The 22,660-nt window shown below is 35.7% G+C and overlaps 1 protein-coding gene across 1 annotated transcript; it reads left to right on the top strand.

The window, feature by feature from the left end:
* The first annotated feature begins 2,953 nt into the window (after positions 1–2,953).
* Positions 2,954–22,062, top strand: LOC112058336 (growth/differentiation factor 8-like). Its single transcript, XM_052889425.1, has 3 exons — positions 2,954–3,131; positions 17,773–18,206; positions 18,833–22,062. Exons 1-3 carry the CDS (start codon positions 2,954–2,956, stop codon positions 19,214–19,216), a joined length of 996 nt encoding a protein of 331 aa, XP_052745385.1. The 3' UTR covers positions 19,217–22,062.
* Positions 22,063–22,660: the final 598 nt, after the last annotated feature.

Genomic DNA, 22,660 nt, shown 5'->3' on the forward strand with positions numbered 1-22,660 from the left:
GAGCATAGGAACGAAATAACTGACCACGCTATTTGTAAGACAATATGGCTGATAAGTTGTATAACTATTAATTTATACAACTTTTCAGCCATATTGTCCTACAAATTCAATTTTATTTATGCCTCATCAAGACAAAGCTACTCACATAAAATTAACTTGGTAGTGATCAACTGTAAAAATGTTCCCCGGATCCTGGACTATTAGTGCCCAATTGACAACGTCGCAATTTTCGTTTGTTTACATTAAAAATAGGTACAAAATTTGTGGTGCCGAATAATTATTGTAGGTAAGTATGGTAAAGATAATAAGAATTTTTATTCTTATGTGCATTAGGTCTAAATTTCAATAGGATTTTTGTTTTTTGTAAGTTACCAATATTTTTTACAACGCACATTTTAAATTGTTATTTTGGTTTATCAAGGTGAATGACCTAGTGAATTTTCGTGAGGTATTTGTAATACATTTACAGCGTGTTCAAAAATTGTTTAAGTGAAAAAATTATCCTGTGGCTAAACCACTGCATAGAAATTAATAAAAATTGGCGTGCAGACTACTTACACGATACCCGATATGTGGTTGAAATTAAGGTCGTAATCGTTTCACCACTTTGTATAATGAACAAAAATTTTCAAAAAATCTTCAATGTACAGAATGTACAAAATGCACAGAATTAGTATTATAAGTATAGATTCTAGATGACGCTGGCGTCCATTATGCCACGGTAACGTTTGGTATTCCAAATGGTTTAAGTAAAATCTCAAATTGCGTATAAATGTATAGAATTCGACCAGTTTTATTATAAGTATAGATATTAGATATAGAAATATAGATATTAGATATAGATATAGATGTAGAGATTGTTTTATTTTTATTATCACCATCAACATACCACACCTATACTCTAATATTCGTTAGGACAATGCGAACGCGCAAATAACCCACGCCTTTGAGTTCTTCACAGACTCGCACCATCTCGCAAACAGTTGATCAGTGTCAGCTAGCACGCGCGCGCGTTCCATACAATTCAAATATGGAACTCGAGAACGAAACACTCCATTTGAAAAATCGCGGGAAACGCGGAAAATTCGAATTTAGAATCGAACGGAGAACCGATTTACCGTTAAAATACCGGCGATTTACGTAGCGTTCCATTTTCAAAAAATTTAACTTTTTCGGGATATTTTCATGTATGGATAACCGTACATATTTTGCAGTGAATGTGTTTTTTTTTTCAGCGAGAATTCTTTTGTTGGTGCATAAAGGTAGGTTACTATTTCATTAATTAATAGTTATTTTATAATGTTTTAAATATTTATAGGCTTTTAAATTAAAAAAAATTAATGCAAGCGCAACTCATTTTTAGTGTCTTCAGGAAATTTGGAAAAAAAATCGTCCTAGCATATTTTTTTGTGAGTCAAATTTCCTTGTACAGGTAAAAATTGTCAAAACTTTGATGGAAGAAAAGAAAATCTTTGTTAAATAAACTAACACGTTTCAAAATCAAATAAAACCTAATCGAATATTTTTTTGCCAAAACAATAAAAAAGTATTTTATTTACAATTACTTGCAGTTACTAAAACCTAATCAAATACAATCAAAACATTAATTTAGTAAGTATTACAGTATGAAATTGAAACATCAAATTACATAGAATTCATCACTTAACAATTATTTCGTTACATCACTTTAAAATATGTTCATACTTATAAATTTCATTACTGATATCTGAATTTTTTCAAGTTCTTTTTTGCACCATACTAAAACCACAGAATACATATGTACAAGAACACAAACAATTTAAAACAACAAATAACACCAAATAACCATTTCATCGTTACCAACCCATATTCGGCTCACTGCTGAGCTCGAGTCTCCTCTCAGAATGAGAGGGGTTAGGCCAATAGTCCACCACGCTGGCCCAATGCGGATTGGCAGACTTCAGAATTATGAAAATTCTCAGGTATGCAGGTTTCCTTACGATGTATTCCGTCACCGTTTGAGACACGTGATATTTAATTTCTTAAAATGCACACAACTGCATGCATGTGTGCATGCCCCGGACCGGATTCGAACCCACACCCTCCGGAATCAGAGGCAGAGGTCATATCCACTGGGCTGTCACGGCTCACATAAATATATAATAACCATTTACTACAACAAAATTTTTCGTCTTTTTGACTGCAGTAACAGCTGTTAATAACGATATTAATGAGACTTTCACTAGAACGTTATTGGTTATTGAACAACATATAGGCTAATTTTTATCCCGGAAATATCCCAACCGCACATTACAAAAGAAAAATAATAATAATTACAAAACGCGGAGATAAAAGAAATGTTAATAACACAAAAAAACTAATTGCTTTGGCTGTTAATTTTTCCGTTCACGATGATCTCCCAATTATAATTTGACGAATAGAAAAAAAAATAATAAGAAATCCAAATTTCACACAAAGTCGCGAGGTAATGTAAATATTAAAAAAAAATCAACCGAAATTTCCAACTCAAAAATTAACTTAAACTAAAAAGCAAAAAATAACATCTTACCTATGTGCTACCTTCTGAACAGTTTGAAGGCGGTGCTGGAATCAAACCCTTCAAAACAAAAAAAGAATTTTCAAAATCGGACCATAAATGACAGAATTATCGCTGGACATACATAAGAAAAAAAAACATACATACAGCCGAACGTAGAACCTCCTCCTTTTTGGAAGTCGGTTAAAAAAAGAATTAATACATTTTTAAAATGTGTCTCATTAAATATAAGCAAGCGTTAATTTCAGTTTAGTTAATTACTTTCTTAGTAGTAAGAGAAGGAAGGATCTTCAGATGTTTATCTGAAGATGCCGGTTTTGTCGTAAAAGCCAATTCAATTCGGGCTTTAAAATACTGAGGTTTTCTGACATGATATGCTTTGGAGTTTCACTGTGTGATCGAATCAGAATCGAAGAGATGCGCATAAGAACCATAGTCACTGATATAGCTCAGCGAGTCGCGAAGCTGAAGAGCTTATGGAGATTGGGTCCCAAGGCACTGAACCGCAACTCCGCACCGAAAAACCCGGTGTTGGTTGACCCCCCACTCTGTGAACCGACGAAATCAAACGGGTTGTTGCCGCTGGATGCTGGCGGTTCGTGACCTTGGTGTTTGGAAATCTCTACAAAAGATGTATCTCCAGCGGTAGACACTGGACGTCCATCGGCTGTTTGCTGACTAACCGACACCCAGCAGTTTTAGCCGCGTAATTCTCGGTTCCGTAGGGATACGAGCATAAAATATAGACTATAACACACACAAAAAACTTGGCTTTCTGTAATTTCTAAAATCGGTTCAGTAGACACAGAGATTAACCTTTACAACCGCACAAACTTTACTTCTTTATAATACTAGTATAGATGATATTACAATTCGGGATGGTTCCAAACACTATACTACTGCTATGTTTGAAAATAATGTACTAATATGTTACATTTTTGGAATAAAATCTATAAATTCTATTACTCTTTAAAAGATAATAGATAGATAAATAGCGTTCAAACTTGTCTATCTTACTGAGTTACAAACATTAAACGAACAAATACAGTCAGTCAACAAAACTACCCACTATAATAATACTTAACAAAAGCTAGTAACAAAAAAAATAACACAATAAAAAAAATAGTTTTAATAGAAGAAAAATAAAAGGCGTCAAACAAATAAGTGTAATGGACGTTATAAATAGTTATCTATTTATAACTTATCATCTGTTGAAGTTAAAAATAACTATTAGGTTCCAAGCGCGTTATCTTGTGAGCGGAAACATTGTACTGAACAATAAGCGAATAAACCACGCTCAGAACCCGACTTTGTCCATCGTATTGTCAGTTTGTTACCATGATTGATTGAGATTTTCTTAATTGGTCCAGGTCTGGCTGGTGGCTTCGGCCGTGGCTAGTTCTAGTTAGTCTGCGTTTCTGGTTCCGGTACGATGCCGTGTAGAAACCGAAAGGGGTGTGGATTTTCATTCTCCTCCTAACAAGTTAGCCCGCTTCCATCTTAGACTGCATCATCACTTACCATCAGGTGAGATTGTAGTCACGGGCTAACTTGTAAAGAATAAAAAAAAGGCTTCGGCCGTGGCTCGTTCTAGTTAGTCAGTTAGCGTTTCTGGTTCCGGTACGATGCCGTGTAGAAACCGAAAGGGGTGTGGATTTTCATTTCCACCTAACAAGTTAGCCCGCTTCCATCTTCGATTGCATCATTACTTACCAGGTGAAATTGTAGTCAAGGGCTGACTTGTAAAGAATAAAAAAAATATATGAGATAACTACCTCTTTGGTCCAGTAATGGACCTCCGTCAGATCATGAGGTCCCACCATGAGGTTGTGCTACAAAATACATGTTCTTCAATTCACACCCTGTAGATATTATACGATGTGAATTATACAATCCCGTAATTTATTTAATTAATGGATAAAACGCAAATGGTAATACACAACCTCATCATCATCATCATCATATCAGCCGATGGACGTCCAGTGCAGGACATAGGCCTTTTGTAAGGACTTCCAAACATCACGATACTGAGCCACCTGCATCTAGCGAATCCCTGCGACTCGCTTGATGTCGTCAGTCCACCTGATGGGGGGTCGGCCAACACTGCGCTTACTAGTGCGGGGTCGCCATTCCAGCACTTTGGGACCCCAACGTCCATCGGCTCTTCGAACTATTTGCCCCGCCCATAGCCACTTCAGCTTCGCAACTCGTTGAGCTATGTCGGTGACTTTGGTTCTTCTGCGGATCTCCTCATTTCTGATTCGATCAAGCAGAGATACTCCTAACATAGCTCGTTCCATCGCCCTGTGTGACTCTGAGCCTTCTTATGAAGCCCATAGTTAGCGACCAAGTCTCGGAACCATAGGTCATCACTGGCAACACGCACTGTTCGAAGACTTAACCTAATTATCTAAAACTAATTTGAATAGTTTTCCAAAAAATCCTTGGGTTACCAAGTTGTATTTTTTTTACGGATTTTTCAAAATTTTCTATCTTGAAGCAGTTTGAGTTTACGAAACCGCACAACTTCATTTTGAATCGTCAATAAATTGTTATTTTTTACATTATTTTGAAATTACGGTGATAGTTAAAATGGTAAAAAATTAAGGCTGCGAGGGTTGTAAACAATCGGTTCAGTAGTTTCGAAACCTATTCTAAAAACAAATAAAAATATTCTCTGTCTTTCTAAAGATAAAATAATATCATAGACTAGCCAACGCTCCGCGGTTTCAACCGCGCTGTTTCCCTTCCCGTGAGAACATGGGGATAAAATATAGCCTATGACACTCACAAATAACGTGGCTTTTTAGTGGTAAAAGAATTTTTAAAATCGTTTCAGTAGACCCAGAGATTACCCCTTACAAAACTTTATCTCTTTATAAAATTAATATAGTCAAAAGTCAAAATTCATTTATTTCAAATAGGCTTAGTTTACAAGCTCTTTCGAAACGTTAGGTAATAATAATAAACTTAAGATAATGGTGATAATAATTATTCGAAAACTTAAAATTAAAATTACGAGGGTTCCAAACACGCCATGGTCCGAGAAGAAATGTGTAGTGGAAATAGTTGTCTGAAACGGATTTGACGTAACGTGGCGCGACTTGTTTCCGTAAAGAGTGGGGAGTTAGAGAGGGGTAGCGATCGGTTGGCGGGAACGACTTGTGATATAACGCGCATATATTCTTACTTTTTCTAATCAACTTCTGAGTCTGCTAAAAATAGATATATTATGTAGTGTAGACAGTAATATAACATTAAAATCAGTACTCAAATTGACTAGTGATTGTGTATGAAGTGATCTGATTCTAATTTCATACATCGCACGTATTCGATTCGTAATACGCGCGTTTTATTTTAAGAATAATGAGAAAAAAGCTAAGAATTTTTATCGGCGTTTTTTTTTTGTAGCGAGGACGTTTTTTTCGCTAAATTTCCATTATAAATTACATCTTACTACCGCATGATGTTTCCTGTATATTAATTTTGTTCTACATTCCATAATCTGTCGCTACATAGTTCTAAAAAGATTGTCAAGCGTGAATCAGGTTTGCGAGATGAGTGTTCCGCACTATATTATTATTTAAAGTACAGTGGAATTATTTTAATAACCCTTAAAAGGTTATAATTGATAACTATTGTCTTAAAAACAATTTTTCACTACTCTTGCTCAAAATACTCATATTACCACTCCACAGCGGGGCTAAACAAGCATTTCAGCCTCTAGGGGCTAAAGTAATTTTGTTTTTTTAATTCTTGTCTGTTACGAGTACTAGCCAAGCACTAGCCTACTATAAAACGGAGGAGGTTTTATTCGAAAACAGAATCATTATAGGTAAGGCCCTGATTGTTTTGAAATAAATAAAAAACTATTAATTATAATGAAATGCAGCGTTCTTGTCTGTGGAATGCGTTCATTTTTTATTTAATTTTTGATTGAGTTGCGAATAGCGAGATTTAAAGATATGGGACATCCTGTACGGTGTAATAATTTTATTTAATTTTCAAATAAAATAAAACATTGAATACTGTACAGAGTTATTTTATTTTCTCGCAATCGTAGTGAAAAAAAATGTGTAATACGTGGGGCTAAACTCATTTTAAACTCGGTTTCTATTTAGGCGGCCCTCGCCTTACGTCTCGGGCCCTAAAAATACCTCGTTTAAAATGGGTTTTTTTAGCCCCTTGTATAACAATCTACTATTATATTACTTTGATTATTTTTATCATAATAAAATCTTTTGAATCTCAGTGTCGAACATTTTATTAAATAACCTGCTTAGGAGGACCGAATGAAACGTTTTTATCATGTGAAAATACTCATTCCAAAATTTTGAAATTTATAATGAACATCCTTTATTATAAATTTTAAAAGCTCAACGAAAACACGTATTATAATTCTAAAAGCAGACGCCGCGCGGTTTCACCCGCGTGGTTCCCGTTCCTGTAGGAATACGGGATGTAGATAATTTATAGCTTGAAACCTTCCTCGATAAATGGGCTATATAACATTGAAATAATTTTTCTAATCGGATCAGTAGTTCCTGGGAGAGTTCAAACAAACAAACAAACTCTTCAGTTTTATAATATTAGTATAGATTAGACTACCTAAAGGAATTTTCAATATTTTTTATGATAATTTATTAAAATTAATATTTTTTTTTATTTTTTATATTCCCTTTTAACCCGTAAAAACTGTGCTAGAACGTGGACAATAGTCAGAAAGTTGGAGTTCGAAACCGGGAGCTGTACAGTTATGTTGAAATCCATAACTGTGCAGCTTTTGAGGCACTAATTAAAATGTAAATGACCTTATATTTTATTTGCGTTTATCGTTTACTGGGATTTTTACAGCATTAGTATGCCTGTAGGCTATAGGCAAACATCTTGACATAGGTACCTACTACCTAAACAGTCGGGCCAATGTCCATCGCTTGTGTCTGATAAGGCTTTGTTATTGTAATTTTTTTGATGTACCAAAAATAGGTAATAGTTTGTTATTAGGTATGTTAATTAATTTAATATTTATGCTTATTAATTAATAATAAAATTAAGTATTATCAATACATATTTAAAATTGTAAGTGCCTGTCTGTGATTCTAAAACACAATCAAGCTTTATTCAAATGTCGTTTGTCTGCGTGTCCGGGATAATCTTTGGAACTGTTGAACCGATTTAAATGGGACTTTCACTCGTAGACATAGGTATTAGGCAACATAAAGTACTTTTATCCCAGAAAAAAATCATGTTCATGAGGGATTTATGGAAACCTGAATTTCACGCTGGCGAAGTCAGATAGTAAGAGTGGGAATGGTCGCCTGGACGCTACGCGTTATTCATGTAAGGCCGATGCCTCATTAGAGGGTTAAATTGTACGTCGCAATAGATTGTATATGTCGCCGTTAGATTGTGAAAAACTAACGTAATTTACAATTTTACGGTAATGTATGCGTTGTGATGACGACATACGCACCCAGTCAGTCTCAATAATGGATCAAAACAAGTGAAAGACTGTCCGTCGTCGACTGTTGTCGCAATGAAGTTTCTAAACCATTAATGTGGCACTGGCAAGTCATTATTATAGTTGTTCCGATAAATTTTTTAAACTTTCAACGGATTTTAATGTAGTTTTTAGCAATCGATAAAGTGATTCAAGAGGAGATTTATATGTATAATAGATACAGTCATATTTTAGTACAGAAAATATATCAGAGATTACGAGTGACATAAAGATATCCTATAATATAGAATGAATATAATATTAGGATTTATATAAAATCCGTGCGAAGCCGGAGCGGGTCGCTAGTGTATAATATATTGAAAACGACTCAGCGTCGACGCTTCGACGTAGCAAGGTTACGCAACGCGCTAATAGGACATCGCTCTAACGCTTGTTCTTTCGACAATTTGCATCAGCTCGCTCTACTATAGAAGGAACTTCGTTCCAAAAATAGGTCATTCTTTTTTTTTCTCTGATTGTGTAAGTGCCGTAGGCTCCTTATGAGACCTCAGGGGCGTCACCGGGGGGTTTGGGCGAGCGCAGAAGCATCGCTTGTTGGAGCCCGAAGGCAGAAATAGAGTAGATAGGCGGAAAGACTCTCGGACCTCGGCTTAGAGGGCCGTTCGGGAAGGGTGTTTTGGCGTGAGTGTATCAGTCCGGGCCCGAGATCGTGAGTTATAAAGCCCACGTATGGGTGACGCCAGATATAAGGGGCCTTGTCTTTGCCGGCGAAGACTCTGTGTAGCTTGCGTTTGTGTTGCATGGGAAGCATTGTCGTTCGTTATGTCATCGTCAGGATCGTAAAGGACGTTTTTTAGGCGTCTAGATCTACAATCAGCGTTGGTATCTGGGCTGCAAGCCTCAACCACTAGGTGGTTGGGATGGGTCTTATATAAATGAAATAATACAATGAACAGCACACGGTAAAACGGAATGCACTTCCCGCTTCCGTATCCAACGTGTTCGTCCCACACCTACATTTTGGGCTCGCTCAAGGCAAGCGCGAATCTTTATTTTCCCGCAATCAGTCTCCAAGAGACCAAGGTCAGTTTATTGTTAGCTTCTGCGCCTGTTTCTTTCTTACATTAAGATATTAAAATGGAGAAATCAAAAAAACCGACCAAATGCGTGTCGGGCCACGTTCAGTGTAGGGTTCCGTCGATTAAATTACCACTTTAATCCCTTACTAATGCACAAAAATATCGACAACGATACCTCACACCATTGGAAAGACGATAAAAATTTTGTCCTCACTTTGTATGTAGGAAAAGAACCCCAAAAACTTTTGACAACTTTATAGACGTGCCATACCAAATTTCAACATTCTAGTTTTAACTGACTGAGTTATCTTACTGACAATTTTATCTTTTTACTTAACAATGGAAATAGTATGCAATTTATAAGTTGGTCGACTCTTTAAATAGCGATGGCACCTGAGCCGCTAGCATCTAGCGAATCACTGCGACTCGCTCGATGTCGTCAGTCCACCTGGTGATGGATTCACTGGAATGGCGACACTGTACTTTCTAGTGCAGGGTCGCCATTCCAGCACCCTCGGCTCTTCGAACTTATGACCTACTTCACCTTCGCGACTCGTTGAGCTTGACGGTGACTTTAGTTCTTCTGCAGATCTCCTCATTTCTGATTCGATCACGCAGAGATACTCTCTCTCTCTGCTTTGACTGCATCTTTACTTTACATGAAAATGTTTTTACTGGGAGCACATTTACTAGCGAGTGGACATGACCTACGTATATATGCGTGGATTGGGCAGAATTATCGTTATTGTGAGTAATCGGATGACATCATCGCTCGTCTGGCTTAAACATACAACCTATTGACTGTACTCGACCTGCTTCGTGCTGCTAAGCACTGATAACAATGAGCCACCTATCCAGAGGCGTAGCTACCACCGTATCGATGATACGGGGTCCCCGAAGTACAGGGGCCCCTTACGTGTGATAGCAAATATTAGTAAAATGTAGGTACTCCACAATCTCTTAATATGGTGCATCCAGGGGAATAAATAAAAAAAACTTCAAAGTTTTCACTTTAGAAATGACAAAAAATTGTAATAAAAAAATTCAACCGACTTCAAAAACATAATACGTACCAACTAATCTAAAAAACGAAAAATAACATCGTATTTTGTTATTAATGTTCTACCTTCTGATCAGTTTGAAGCCGATGCTAAATTTTTTATTAATTAATTTTTAGTGTTATAATACTATGAGTATATTAAGACGTAGGCAAGAAAAAATCCCCAAGGTGTGTTGTTCTGTGTAGTCGTGTTAAAACCCCTAATGACAGTCACAACCTATATCTACGTGAAATGTCACACAAATTAATCAAGCCCAATCACAAGATAGCTACTGTTCATCATTCAAAAGATTTGTAGCTAGGCGCGGTTCTTACGATTTTTGAAAGTTCCCCTCGATTTCTCCAGGATCCCATCATCAGATCCTGACATGATGAAAATGGGACCATCTCAGGAGATCATCCCTTTCGAACAAAAAAATAATTATTCAAATCGGTCCAGGCGTCTACGACTAATCAGGTAACATACATACAAAAAAAAACATACACTCGAATTGAGAACCTCCTCCTTTTTTGAAATCGGTTAAAGACAATAAATAATTTCAGTGTTAGCCTATTTATCGAGGAAGGCTATATTTTATCCCCGTATTCCTGCGGGTACGGGAACCACGCGGGTGAAACCGCGCGGCGACTACTAGTTTATTATAAGCGAGCATTTTTATTTCTTTTGTGAGAAATATTTACCCTTCATTTGGGCCCTCCAACTAATTTTGATATAGAGCCCCAGCAAGACACGCTACGTCACTGCACCTATCCATCATATTCTGCCCCCTTTAGTCCAGTGGTAAGGCTGTGGCTTTTGATCATGCGGTCCTTGATTCGAATCCTGCGTCGGGCTTTTCTTTTTATTTAATTTCTGTAAAAAATTTCAGCCTTCCTATCTTCGTGTCTCGGATAACACGTTAAGCTATCGAATTTTATTAACTCACTAGCGGACGCCCGCGACTTCGTCCGCGTATAACTCTATGTAAACTTTCAACTTTTTTCTATCACAAGAACCTTCTCCGAACAATAACAAACACATCAAAAAAATAATGAAATCATTAAATTCATCCGTTAACAAAAGTCTCGTGCGAATCGGGGCTAAGCCCGCTAACTCGCATTGGAAGGACCTGACGTTTCAAAAGTCCTTGTTCAGTGCTCGTAAACTAAGCCTAATTGAAATAAATGACTATGTCAATTAGGCTTAGACTTTGACTTGCATATCATCATCATCATCATTATCAACCCATATTCAGCACACTGAGCACGAGTCTCCTCTCAGAATGAGAGGGGTTAGGCCAATAGTCCACCACGCTGGCCCAATCCGGATTGGCAGACTTCACACACGCATTAAATTAAGAAAATTCACTGGTATGCAGGTTTCTTCTCGATGATTTTCCTTAACAATTAGACACGTGATATTTAAATTCTTAAAATGCACATAACTGAAAAGTCCAACTTTTGCATGTCCCGGACCGGTTTCGAACCCACACAATTCGAAATCGGAGGCAGAGGTCATAACTCATATCCACTGGGCTATCACGGCTCATATGCGAGTATAATTGTGCCTTATAAAGTAGGTGATCTGCTATGAAACAAATTAAAATAAGAACCAGAAATAAAATAACACGCGAAACCATTGAAAAGACTATTTATTTGTAGAAGTGGCCTCTGATAGTACATAATGAGATTAATTTGTATGTTATAAAATATTGTATGTATGTACTTATAAGTATTTTATATTATACATTTAGTATTTACACGTGTAAAGAAACCACTGTGGCAAGGACTTTACTTATTTATACTAATGCTGGCCACACACGTCTTTAAAGTGATCTGAAGGTAGCACATACGATGTTACTTTTCGCTTTTTAGTTTATAATTGTGATTTTATAGTCGGTTAAATTTTTAGTGTCACCATGAACCTCCTAACCTACTTACAACCAATATATATAGAGAATGAATCCGGAAGACAGTTCGGGACTCACCTGTGTATCAAAATATCCACTAAAACCTAGCGCCAGGAATTTACTGCGACTGGACCTAGTTGTTACATAAGGCCCTGTTAGAGCATTGCTATTACTTAATATAACTTATATACACTCAATTTAACTAAATTCAAGTAAAATTCAAATTCAATTGATTATAAATTTTATTAAAACTAAGATTTAAGTAAGCATATCTAAAATTAAATGTTTTTTTTTTAAATATTAATTTAGATGTCAAAAACAATAATATCAAGAGAATAAAGTAAAGTCTAATATTATTAGTATAGGTAATGTTAATAATGAATTTCAAGAAAAACGGAACGTCGAGTTATTGAGGTTTATTGTCTTTAATGTCATAGATGCACTTATCAATTAACCATTTTTTTAATTTTCCATTGAGAAACTGGCATTAAATTGATGCCAGTTTCTCTTGTAAATTATGTGGTACCTATCTATGATCTGCCAGTTTCTCTAGTAAATTATATGGTACCTATCCATGATCTGCCAGTTTCTCTAGTAAATTATTTGGTACCTATCTACGATCTGCCAGTTTCTCTAGTAAATTATGTGGTACCTATCTATGATCTGCCAGTTTCTCTAGTAAATTATGTGGTACCTATCTATGATCTACCTGTTTCTCTAGTAAATTATGTGGTACCTGTGTATGATCTGCCAATTTCTCTAGTAAATCATGTGGTATATCTATGATCTGCCAGTTTCTCTAGTAAATTATGTGGTATCTATCTATGATCTGCCAGTTTCCCTAGTAAATTATATGGTACCTATCCATGATCTGCCAGTTTCTCTAGTAAATTATGTGGTACCTATCTATGATCTGCCAGTTTCTCTAGTAAATTATGTGGTACCTATCTATGATCTGCCAGTTTCTCTAGTAAATTATGTGGCACCTGTCTATGATCTGCCAGTTTCTCTAATAAATTATGTGGTACCTATCTATGATCTGACAGTTTCTCTAGTAAATTATGTGGTACCTATCTATGATCTGACAGTTTCTCTAGTAAATTATGTGGCACCTGTCTATGATCTGCCAGTTTCTCTAGTAAATTATGTGGTACCTATCTATGATCTGACAGTTTCTCTAGTAAATTATGTGGTACCTATCTATGATCTGCCAATTTCTCTAGTAAATTATGTCGTACAGTATCTATGATCTATCTATTTACGGGTATAATCTGGCTAGGTTTTATTGAACTTAGGCCTACCCTAGGATGAAGTTACGCCTTATGATAAACTAAGATAAGTTTGACGGCCTCCGTGGTGCAGTAGTACGCGCGGTGGATTTACAAGATGGAGGTCCTGGGTTCGATCACCGGCTGGGCTGATTGAGGTTTTCTTAATTGGTCCAGGTCCTGCTGGTGGGTGGCTTCGGCCGTGGCTATCACCCTACCGACAAACCGACTTCCGACGACCTTGCAATACTTTTATCACTTTACCTTAGCAACATGGGGCAATCCCAGGCATTATTAAATGTGATAACACTTATCATTAATTATTCAAATATTCCTTGTTAAGTAACAAAATTTACGGTATTGACGTATTGATGTATTCCATGAATGCAGTCTTTATATTATTTTTCTTACTTAATTAGCAACCAGTTGTACCAATGTAGAGTGAAAGATTCTTTGTATTGCGTAAGAGTAAACAATAATGCCTATTTAGTGAAACTAATGGTCACCGATTGATGGAAATTCATCATATCATAAAAATTAAATGAATAGCTTTATGGACTTCTTATCCATACTCAGACTAATTACAAAAAGACCAGTATCGCACCCAAATTCACCATTCAATATACCTATAGTTTATTCTTGTTCCAACATGCACTTCAACAATTTTCTAATAAATGAAGACATTGATATAAAACACGAGATTTAGACAAGCAAATGGAAGTTTTCGAAAAATCTATAACACTGAAATTCTAAATTAGACTAACGCTAAACAGAATACTTTACGTCTGTAACAACAAACATAGACTTTATCCTAAACAATCGACGACAGATTTATATACAGCCTGTCAAAAACGATACATTCCCTCGAGGAATTCTAAATAGTTTGCTAAAAAGTCGGCTTAGTTTCGTAGCTATCTTAGTACGAAACGGTTGCAAACGCAAACGATGGTTTTCGTATCGAAAATAAAATGACTAGGCTCCCAGCCCGCGGCTAATACTTAAACTAAAATTGACAGCGCCATAACATAAAATTGAAAATTTTGAAAACCCCCAAATGTCATGAAATTATTACTAATTACACACTCGATCAAGTCATCAAAATTCTCTTTCAGTGCGCTTTGATTTGAGACCACACTCGAGTATATTTGCAGACATTCGGTTGTCCTTCCCCACTTTCACCCCCCACAACTTTTAAACTTTTTATTTGATGATATCAGGAGGTTAATTAATGTGAATACTATCTAAACTTGATTTTAATATTTTATTCCTGTTGTAAAGTCCTAGTAAGACATTAAAAGTTGCAACTTTAACAACCTACTGGCAGCTTTGTGAATCCGCCACTGTTTATAGTCTGACATGATTATTCAAAGCTTGCTTAAGTTTGCTGAAGCAGCTTACAGGCGTCTGATTTTACATCAAGAATGGATGGTTGTACCGAATTAAAATCTTCGTAATCGTGAAATTTAGTCCGGACAATCAATCAGACAGTCAAAAGTTTGTTTGACTTTCAGTAACGTGTAAATAATCAAAAACACACGCTAGCAGAGTTACATCTAGAAACTATAGACAGACTAGCGGACCCGATCAACAACCCGGACTTATGTGCTCTTCTCCCCTATCCCTACTCTACAATACTCTACCCGTTCCCTACCTCTACCCCTACACCTACTTTTTCTTAGACAGTTATCTTATTAATTAATTATGTTATCTTCTTTTTCTTTTTTTTATTGAGAAAGAATACAATAAGGAACTTAAGCTAAGTTATCCTAATAACTATACAAATCATGCCCACGTGGAATGGTGGCAAGAATACTGGCTGCATTTCCGCGTTGGACAGCCAGGCTGATCCTTTGCGCAAAAAATGAGCCAGCCCTTCTGTCACCAGTAGAGGCAACTAGCCGCGGTGAAATGATTCGGTAATTTTTTTTTGGCACTGCGACTCCATGGCTCAAGGGTCTCCACTGCAGAAGGTGCAAATATGTAATTCTCTGTCAGAGAGGCATACTTGAGCCACTTACCGGTTTCAGCTTTTTCTGCTGCCGCTCCCGGTCTTGATTCTGTCTCCCTGATATGACACGGTGCTAATGTGTCAATGCATGTAGCGTCCCACATTAGGGCCCGCTCCATTTCCCAGGGAACCAGCGTCAATCCATCAGGTCTCCTGCCATCATCCCGACTGATTCCTGACGGCTCGATTAGCGCTGGAATATCTATGGTGGCAAGAGCCAAGAGGCAAGAGCTTTTATTATATCAATTATCTTTTTCTTAGACAATTCCAAGAAAAATAAGATAACAGAAATAAGATAGAACCTAATGAAGAACCTAAATAACCTAATAAACCTAATCTGGTAGGATAATTTCTACCAGGTGAGATTCTCTTTAAGCATAAACTGTTTATCTTTGCCCGTCTTACGCAAGGTGGGCCATTTGCGATATCTATTCGATAATCGATATCGTTCGAGGCTTAATCTCGTACTAGTGGCCCAGGTGGGTGGCATGGCCTTCTGCACTTATAGATGAACGAACTCGATATTTTTAACCAATCTTTAACACCTGGCCAGTTAGCGAACTTTGAATCTTCATATCGATAAGATTCAGTGGGGAAGCAAATTTTTATCAATATTAATAGAAATTATAAACAATATAAACAATATATTTTACGATAATATTTATGTTTATAAATATTATCGTAAAATATATTGTTTATATTGTTATTGGTGTAACTTGTTTTATTTATGTTTATAAATAAAACAAGTTACACCAATAAGCTGCATTGTATATATATTAGCGGACACCCGCGACTTCGTCCGCGTGGAATCCAGTTTATCAGAAATCCCACGGGAACCATGGATTTTGGATTTTCCGGGATGAAAAGTAGCCTATGTGTTTATCCAGAGTGAAATCTATTTCCACTCCAAATTTGAGCCAAATCGCTTCAGTAGCTGCATCGTAAAGGAGGAACAAACATACACACACACTTACATACAAACTTATTAGTGTGACAAACCTACAAACCATACAAACCTGTGCGAAGCCGGAGCGGGAACCTATGTTTTTTTTTTAATCAATGGCGGCCTCCGTGGCGCAGTGTATGCGCGGTGGGTATACAAGACGGAGGTCCTGGGTTCGATCCCCGGCTGGGCAGATTAAGATTTTCTTAATTTGTCCAGGTCTGGCTGGTGGGAGGCTTCGGCCGTGGCTAGTTACCACCCTACCGGCAAAGACGTACCGCCAAGCGATTTAGCGTTCCGGTACGATGCCGTGTAGAAACCGAAAGGGGTGTAGATTTTCATCTTCCTCCTAACAAGTTAGCCCGCTTCCATCTTAGACTGCATCATCACTTACCATCAGGTGAGATTGTAGTCAAGGGCTAATTTGTAAAGAATAAAAAAAAAAAAAACGTTCACAGTTTTTCTATAGTGTATTTAGTATCTGCATTGCACGCATGCGAAGCCGTGGCGGGTCGCTAGTTATACATATAAACCTTCCTCTTCAATCACTCTATCTAATGAAAAAACCGCAACTAAATCCGTTGCGTTGTTGTAAAGATTTATGCATACATAGGGATATAGGAATATAGGGACAGAGAAAGCGATATACTATGTAGTGATACAAAAAGTGTAAATTTCGTAAATTATAAATCATAACAATAATTTCTTTCGGGGCCATCGGTTCTTCGAACTGCTTGCCCCGCCCATTGCCTCTTCAGCTTCGCGACTCGTTGAGCTATGTCAGTGGTTTTGGTTATTCTGCGGATCTCTTCATTTCTGATTTGATCACGCAGAGATACATTGAGCATAGCTCGTTCCATCGCCCGTTGTATGACTGAGCCTTCTTATGAGGCCCATAGTTAGCGACCAAGTCTCAAAACCTTATGTCAACACGCACTGTTCGAAGACTTTTAACTATAATAATTTAAACTCTATACTTTAACTTTATTTCTTTTGTTTCAGTTATCAACTAATGACAACGGAACTACAAGATCATCATCATCGACTCATGTTTACTGCTTTTATTATTACTACTAGTATTTAAGGAATAAAATAGCATAATATAGTTTTATATAGTTACTATATGTAATTAAATTCTGTAATTAGGTGAATTGAAACTATGGTTTAATTATTTTATAACATTAGCAAACAGCATGAGAGAAAATAGAAAATTTTTCAAGGATGGCGGTCCTGAAATTTATTCTATTTGGATGGTCGTGAATGGTTATTAAGAAGGCACTGTATGTAAGGGTTTGCAATGTTATTGAATAGAGAAACTGTGGTATTTTGTTTAATACATTTGTTATCACTTTTATATCGAATAGTATTGATATTAATATATCTGTTTTAGTTAGTGGTTTAACTTGGCTCGATTAATTTTGGCTCGGCTTAGGTAGATATTTGATGTCAATGTGTAAACGTATCGATATTTTTTAACCAAAAAAGATAGATATCTTCTGCCTAAAAAGGATAATAAATTATTAAAAAGGATATATTTTCTTGCTTACAGATGCATCGCGCCACAACCGATTCAAAGGGCTGAAAGTGATTAACTTTAAGTTCACCAACAAAGTACTTCAGAACGAAGTCGACGAGGCGTTCCTTAGTCTACATATCCAGGAGTTAGAAGCTAGAAATAATGTAACTTTAGTCGAAGACCACTACACTGTAAACATACAAGTCAATAGAGTTACCAGAAACAGTCAAGGGAAAGCATCTGTGACATACGCAGATAGTCCTGTGAAGTTGTCAAGAAAAGATTTGAAAGTTGGGAAATGGTTGAAGGTGAATGTGACCAATATGGTTGCGGAGTTCTTTAGGTTGCCGAGGGAAAACCTGGCGATAGTAGTGAGAATACAAGACTCGAAGAATAGATTGAGCTTAGTGGTGCCGCATCCTAGCTCAGAATCAAATAACGCTTTGGTGAGTTCATTATTTAATAGAATTCCATAGGTTTCACTAATAAAAGAAATCAAGACAAAAGTAGAGATTCAGATAACTTTGAAATCGCGTATTGATCGAACATAGTTAACCTTGAACTTACTTGAAAGGAAGCTTCTGTAATGTCCACAATCACAATTCCCTTGAGTAACATTCACTGTGAATCATTCACTCTCTCATAAATATCAATTTTAACATTGCATTTAGCAATAAAAAAGTCATTTATCTTTCTAAAAGAAGCTCGCATAGAGCTGATATCAGCCTACTTACTGGTGTATATCAAATTGACCCATTAACAGGTCAATAAATAGGTCAATCATCGGGTTCTATCGATGAATTCGGTAACGACCAACTGCCAAAAGTTAAAGCAATTACAGATTCAGTTATTGAATTTATGTTCATCATTTTAGATACACTTATCTTTATCGATTGTATTAAGCATATTAAAATAAATTATATAAATAAAGATTGATGTAAACATTGAAAAAAAATACTTAGTTGTTAAGTGGAATTTGGGAGATAGACCTTCGCTCAAAAGTAGTTCAAGTACAGACCAGATAAGATAAGCAAAGTAAAAACAATAATAATGAACAGGTAATTTGTTTCAGATGCCATATATAGAAGTAAGTCTGAGAGATAATTCGCACAAAAGAACGCGGCGAATGATCGGTATGGATTGTACGGAGAATTTGAAAGAGGTCCGATGTTGTCGGTACCCTCTGTCGGTGAACTTTGAAGAGTTTGGGTGGGATTGGATAATCGCACCAAAGCAGTACGACGCTAATTACTGCAGCGGCGAATGTCCTTACAGCTTCTTACAAAAGTATCCTCACACCCACTTGGTGCATTTAGCAGCACCCCAGGGCAACGGAGGGCCTTGTTGTGCTCCCAGGAAAATGAGCAGCATATCAATGCTCTACTTCGATCACGATCTTAATATCATTTACGGGACTATACCCGGAATGGTCGTCGAAAGTTGCGGGTGTTCATAGCAACTGCCGGTTTCCAGCTCCTATCTGTCTCCTTTATTTGGACGTTTGAAGAATTCATTTCTTTTGATCATCTATGTAATTTCTTTGTATTTTAATTGAATGGGGCTTTAAGTGTAGTGTCGTTTCTATTGTGATACATTTGGTTGAAGACTGCGAACCCTTGTGCTGTGTGCTGTGAGTGTGACAATGTACATTGTTTTATACTGTAGTACATCTAGTTTAAAATGCATTTCATAGTTCATGGTTTTGGATTTATTCCGGATTATATTACGTTCAGTTCACGTTTGTTCTGCCATAGAAACTCGGTTTAAATCTAAAATTTCAATATGACGTGACATTACGAGTATAAAATCTACTTATAAATAAAATATTGTACGTATGTTTATGTGTGGTCTATTAATTATTTATATACTTTCTATGTACTTTATAGAATACTTTAGATTATATGTTATGTCTCCAAGTTTATTTTAAGTTTGGACAATTTTAAGTTTATTAAAAATTTGCAATGTTTTATGAATCCTTGATAAAATTTTCGTTACATTTCTTGTATAATGGCATTTATTTTCAAAAATAGATCTTAATTTCTAGTTTATAAGGTATTTTCTCAATTGTAAGTAGCCAAAAAATTTATTATGGGCACAATATTTCCTATTGGCAGATTTAATGTATTCCTTTCCATTGGAGATTTCCTAATTAAGAAAGAAAAGAAACCTTTTGTAAAAGCTATTTGGCACATCAATGTATACCATTTGCATATTTATATAAATACTGTAAAGGCTTTAAAATGCCATGTTTTTTAACTAACGTTCATTTTAATTACGAATATTATTTTTTTTACTATTTTTTTCACATATATCCCCCGGTTTAAAAATAAATATGGGCAATAAAATTCGATGAACGAATGACACCGTTATGTTTTTTGTGCGCAACCTTTCAACCTGCGCGCCTTTCACCGTGCGCTGCCCCGCAACATACAACTATTTAGTAGAAACTCTAGGACTTTTTTATGATTGACGAATGTTGGTATGATTAAGATGCTTTTAGGTGTATCAATAAAAGCAATGCTTTAATCAATAGTGTTGAACTGCCAAGAAAATAAACAATAGAAAATGTAAATTAAATGCACACAATGGACCTTTATATGTTTGAGGTCTGCCCTTGGTTGGAGAGGTTTACGAACCGATACAATATCGTTATTGTTATATGCAAAAAAGGTTAAGTGTGTTTAACATAAATACAAAAGCTTTTGCCCTTTCTGAAACTTAGTCCCAAAAAGTAGCGCGGTATATTAACGCTATAAATAGAGGTAACTTGATTTTTTTTAAATGTTTTTTTTATTTTTTTTTTTTAAATTTTTTTTAATCACATTTTTTTTATTAAGAAATAAAACTTAAATGTCTCTTTTGAAAGAAGAAATACTTATTTGTAGACAGGTGAAAAGTTTATCAAAACACAGGAAAATTATTAACTAATGTACCTAAGGGAAGAAGAGAAATGTTTTTTTGCGTTTTTTAAGAGAAACACTTTATTACTATTTACTTACTCGCATCTTATTGCACCTTTCTTATTACCCGACTACGGCGAAGCCAAAAATCAGTCTATGTAACATGTATGTTTGTTTGTATGATCTACCGTAGCGCCTAAAGTACAGAACCGATTTTAATGAATGAGATGTCAGGACTCAGGTGTCTAAAGATTCGTAATGGCCTGGGTGACATAATATAGGCTATATTATTTATTTTTTGCTATTTATTTATCTGTCTACAAAATAAGATGGTTGAATTTTATAACAATAAATTTCTGTGTAACATTCACTTAAAACATTCACCTTTTAGGTTTGATTTATATAAATATTTATGTATTTGAGAATATGAAAATATTGTGCCTGTTCCAAATTCTATTATAGTGTTTCCAATTCGTACCTACCTTCAGAAAAATATAAACTTTTTCAAAATGGTCGTCGACGGTCAGTACAGTATGTAGAAAAAAATATCTACCGTGATGTTAGAAGAAAATAGAGGTAGATAGGTTATATAAACCACATTCGATGTTTACAACTGGCACCCAAAAGTTATTTCAACGGCGTTGTCAACGGATGACAGTGTAGCGACTGAGCTTCTGTTTGCTTATTAGCATAGTTTTAACGTGCCATATAATTTATCTACCTCTTTTTTCTTCTAACATCATTGTTGGTGTACTATCGAGTTGGTTTCACTATAATAATTAAAAATATAACTTTTTCATGTTAGGTCAATTTAGAAAATTGATATAACGCAGCGAAATTTACCATCAAAACCTTAATTTTAAGTAGATAGGTAGTCTATGTAATTTCAATGTATTTTTCTAAATAGTAATTTACTCGTGTTGGTAGTTTCTCTCGACAATCGTTTAGATCTCGTTCAAAATTATATTTTTTTATAAAATTAAAATGGATTTTACTAGAATTAGCGGGTGGTGCTTAAATGTAGGGATTTTAAAAACAATTTTATAACCATTCATGGCCTGCCCATTTTTTTTTAAAGAAACGTATTATGTTGAAGGTTGAGATGGAGGATTTTTTTTTATATATTTTCGTTTGTAAGTGTAAAAAAGTGTTGGACTTAGAGTTTTCAAAATTTAGATCTCATTTTGACGCGGCTGTTGGCCACAGTCGTCTCTCAAAGATCTCCCGTTTGCTTTTGAGATTTTTTTTGGATTGCGATATAAAAAGAATGTTTCTATACAAACATTGTAGTGTTAAGATGAATTGTTCTCTAACTGATATTGAATATTGAATATTGTCAAAATTTAACTAACAGTTTTGTGTCATAAGATTTATGAAATAAATTTTCAAACCATATACAAAATGTTTATGATTTTTACTTCTACTAAAAACATAATTTTCTCTCTTACAAAAAAATATTTTATGCCAAGTAAAAATATCCACATACTGATTATGACTGATTGAATTATTAATCTGAATTAATATTTGAAAGAGGTAAAGTTTGTGGTGTTGTATGGGTAATTCTAGATCTACTAAACCGATTTTGAAAATTCTTTTACCATTAAAAAGTCACGTTATTTGTGAGTAACTTCCTACTAATATCAACGCGAAAGTTTGTATGGATGTATGTTTCGTTGTTTGTTACTCTTTAACGCCGCAACTACTGAATCGATTGATCTGAAATTTGCAACGAAGATATATTTTCTGGATTAACAAATTTGCTACTTTTTATCACGTAAAATTCAAAGGTTTCCACGAGATTTGTGAATGACTGTATTCCGCGCGGACGTAGTCGTAGGCGTGTGCTAGTAGGCTATAGGAACAACGCGGGGCGTCGGCTAGTGGTGATTTTTTTTTATTATCTACAAGTTAGCCCTTGATCACAATCTCACCTGATGGTAAGTGATGAAGTAATTTAAGATGGTAGCCGGGCAACTTGTTAGGAGTAGGAAGACAATCCA

Source organism: Bicyclus anynana, chromosome 25, assembly GCF_947172395.1.
Source record: "Bicyclus anynana chromosome 25, ilBicAnyn1.1, whole genome shotgun sequence".
Lineage (NCBI taxonomy): Eukaryota > Metazoa > Arthropoda > Insecta > Lepidoptera > Nymphalidae > Bicyclus > Bicyclus anynana.

Bases quoted from the DNA above. Each gene is read 5' to 3' on its own strand.
- LOC112058336 (XM_052889425.1), top strand. From the start codon at position 2,954: ATGCGCATAAGAACCATAGTCACTGATATAGCTCAGCGAGTCGCGAAG. The intron at 3,132-17,772 runs GTTCGTGACCTT...ATTATTAAAAAG, and splicing joins GTTGCCGCTGGATGCTGGCG to GATATATTTTCTTGCTTACA. The intron at 18,207-18,832 runs GTGAGTTCATTA...AATTTGTTTCAG, and splicing joins CAGAATCAAATAACGCTTTG to ATGCCATATATAGAAGTAAG.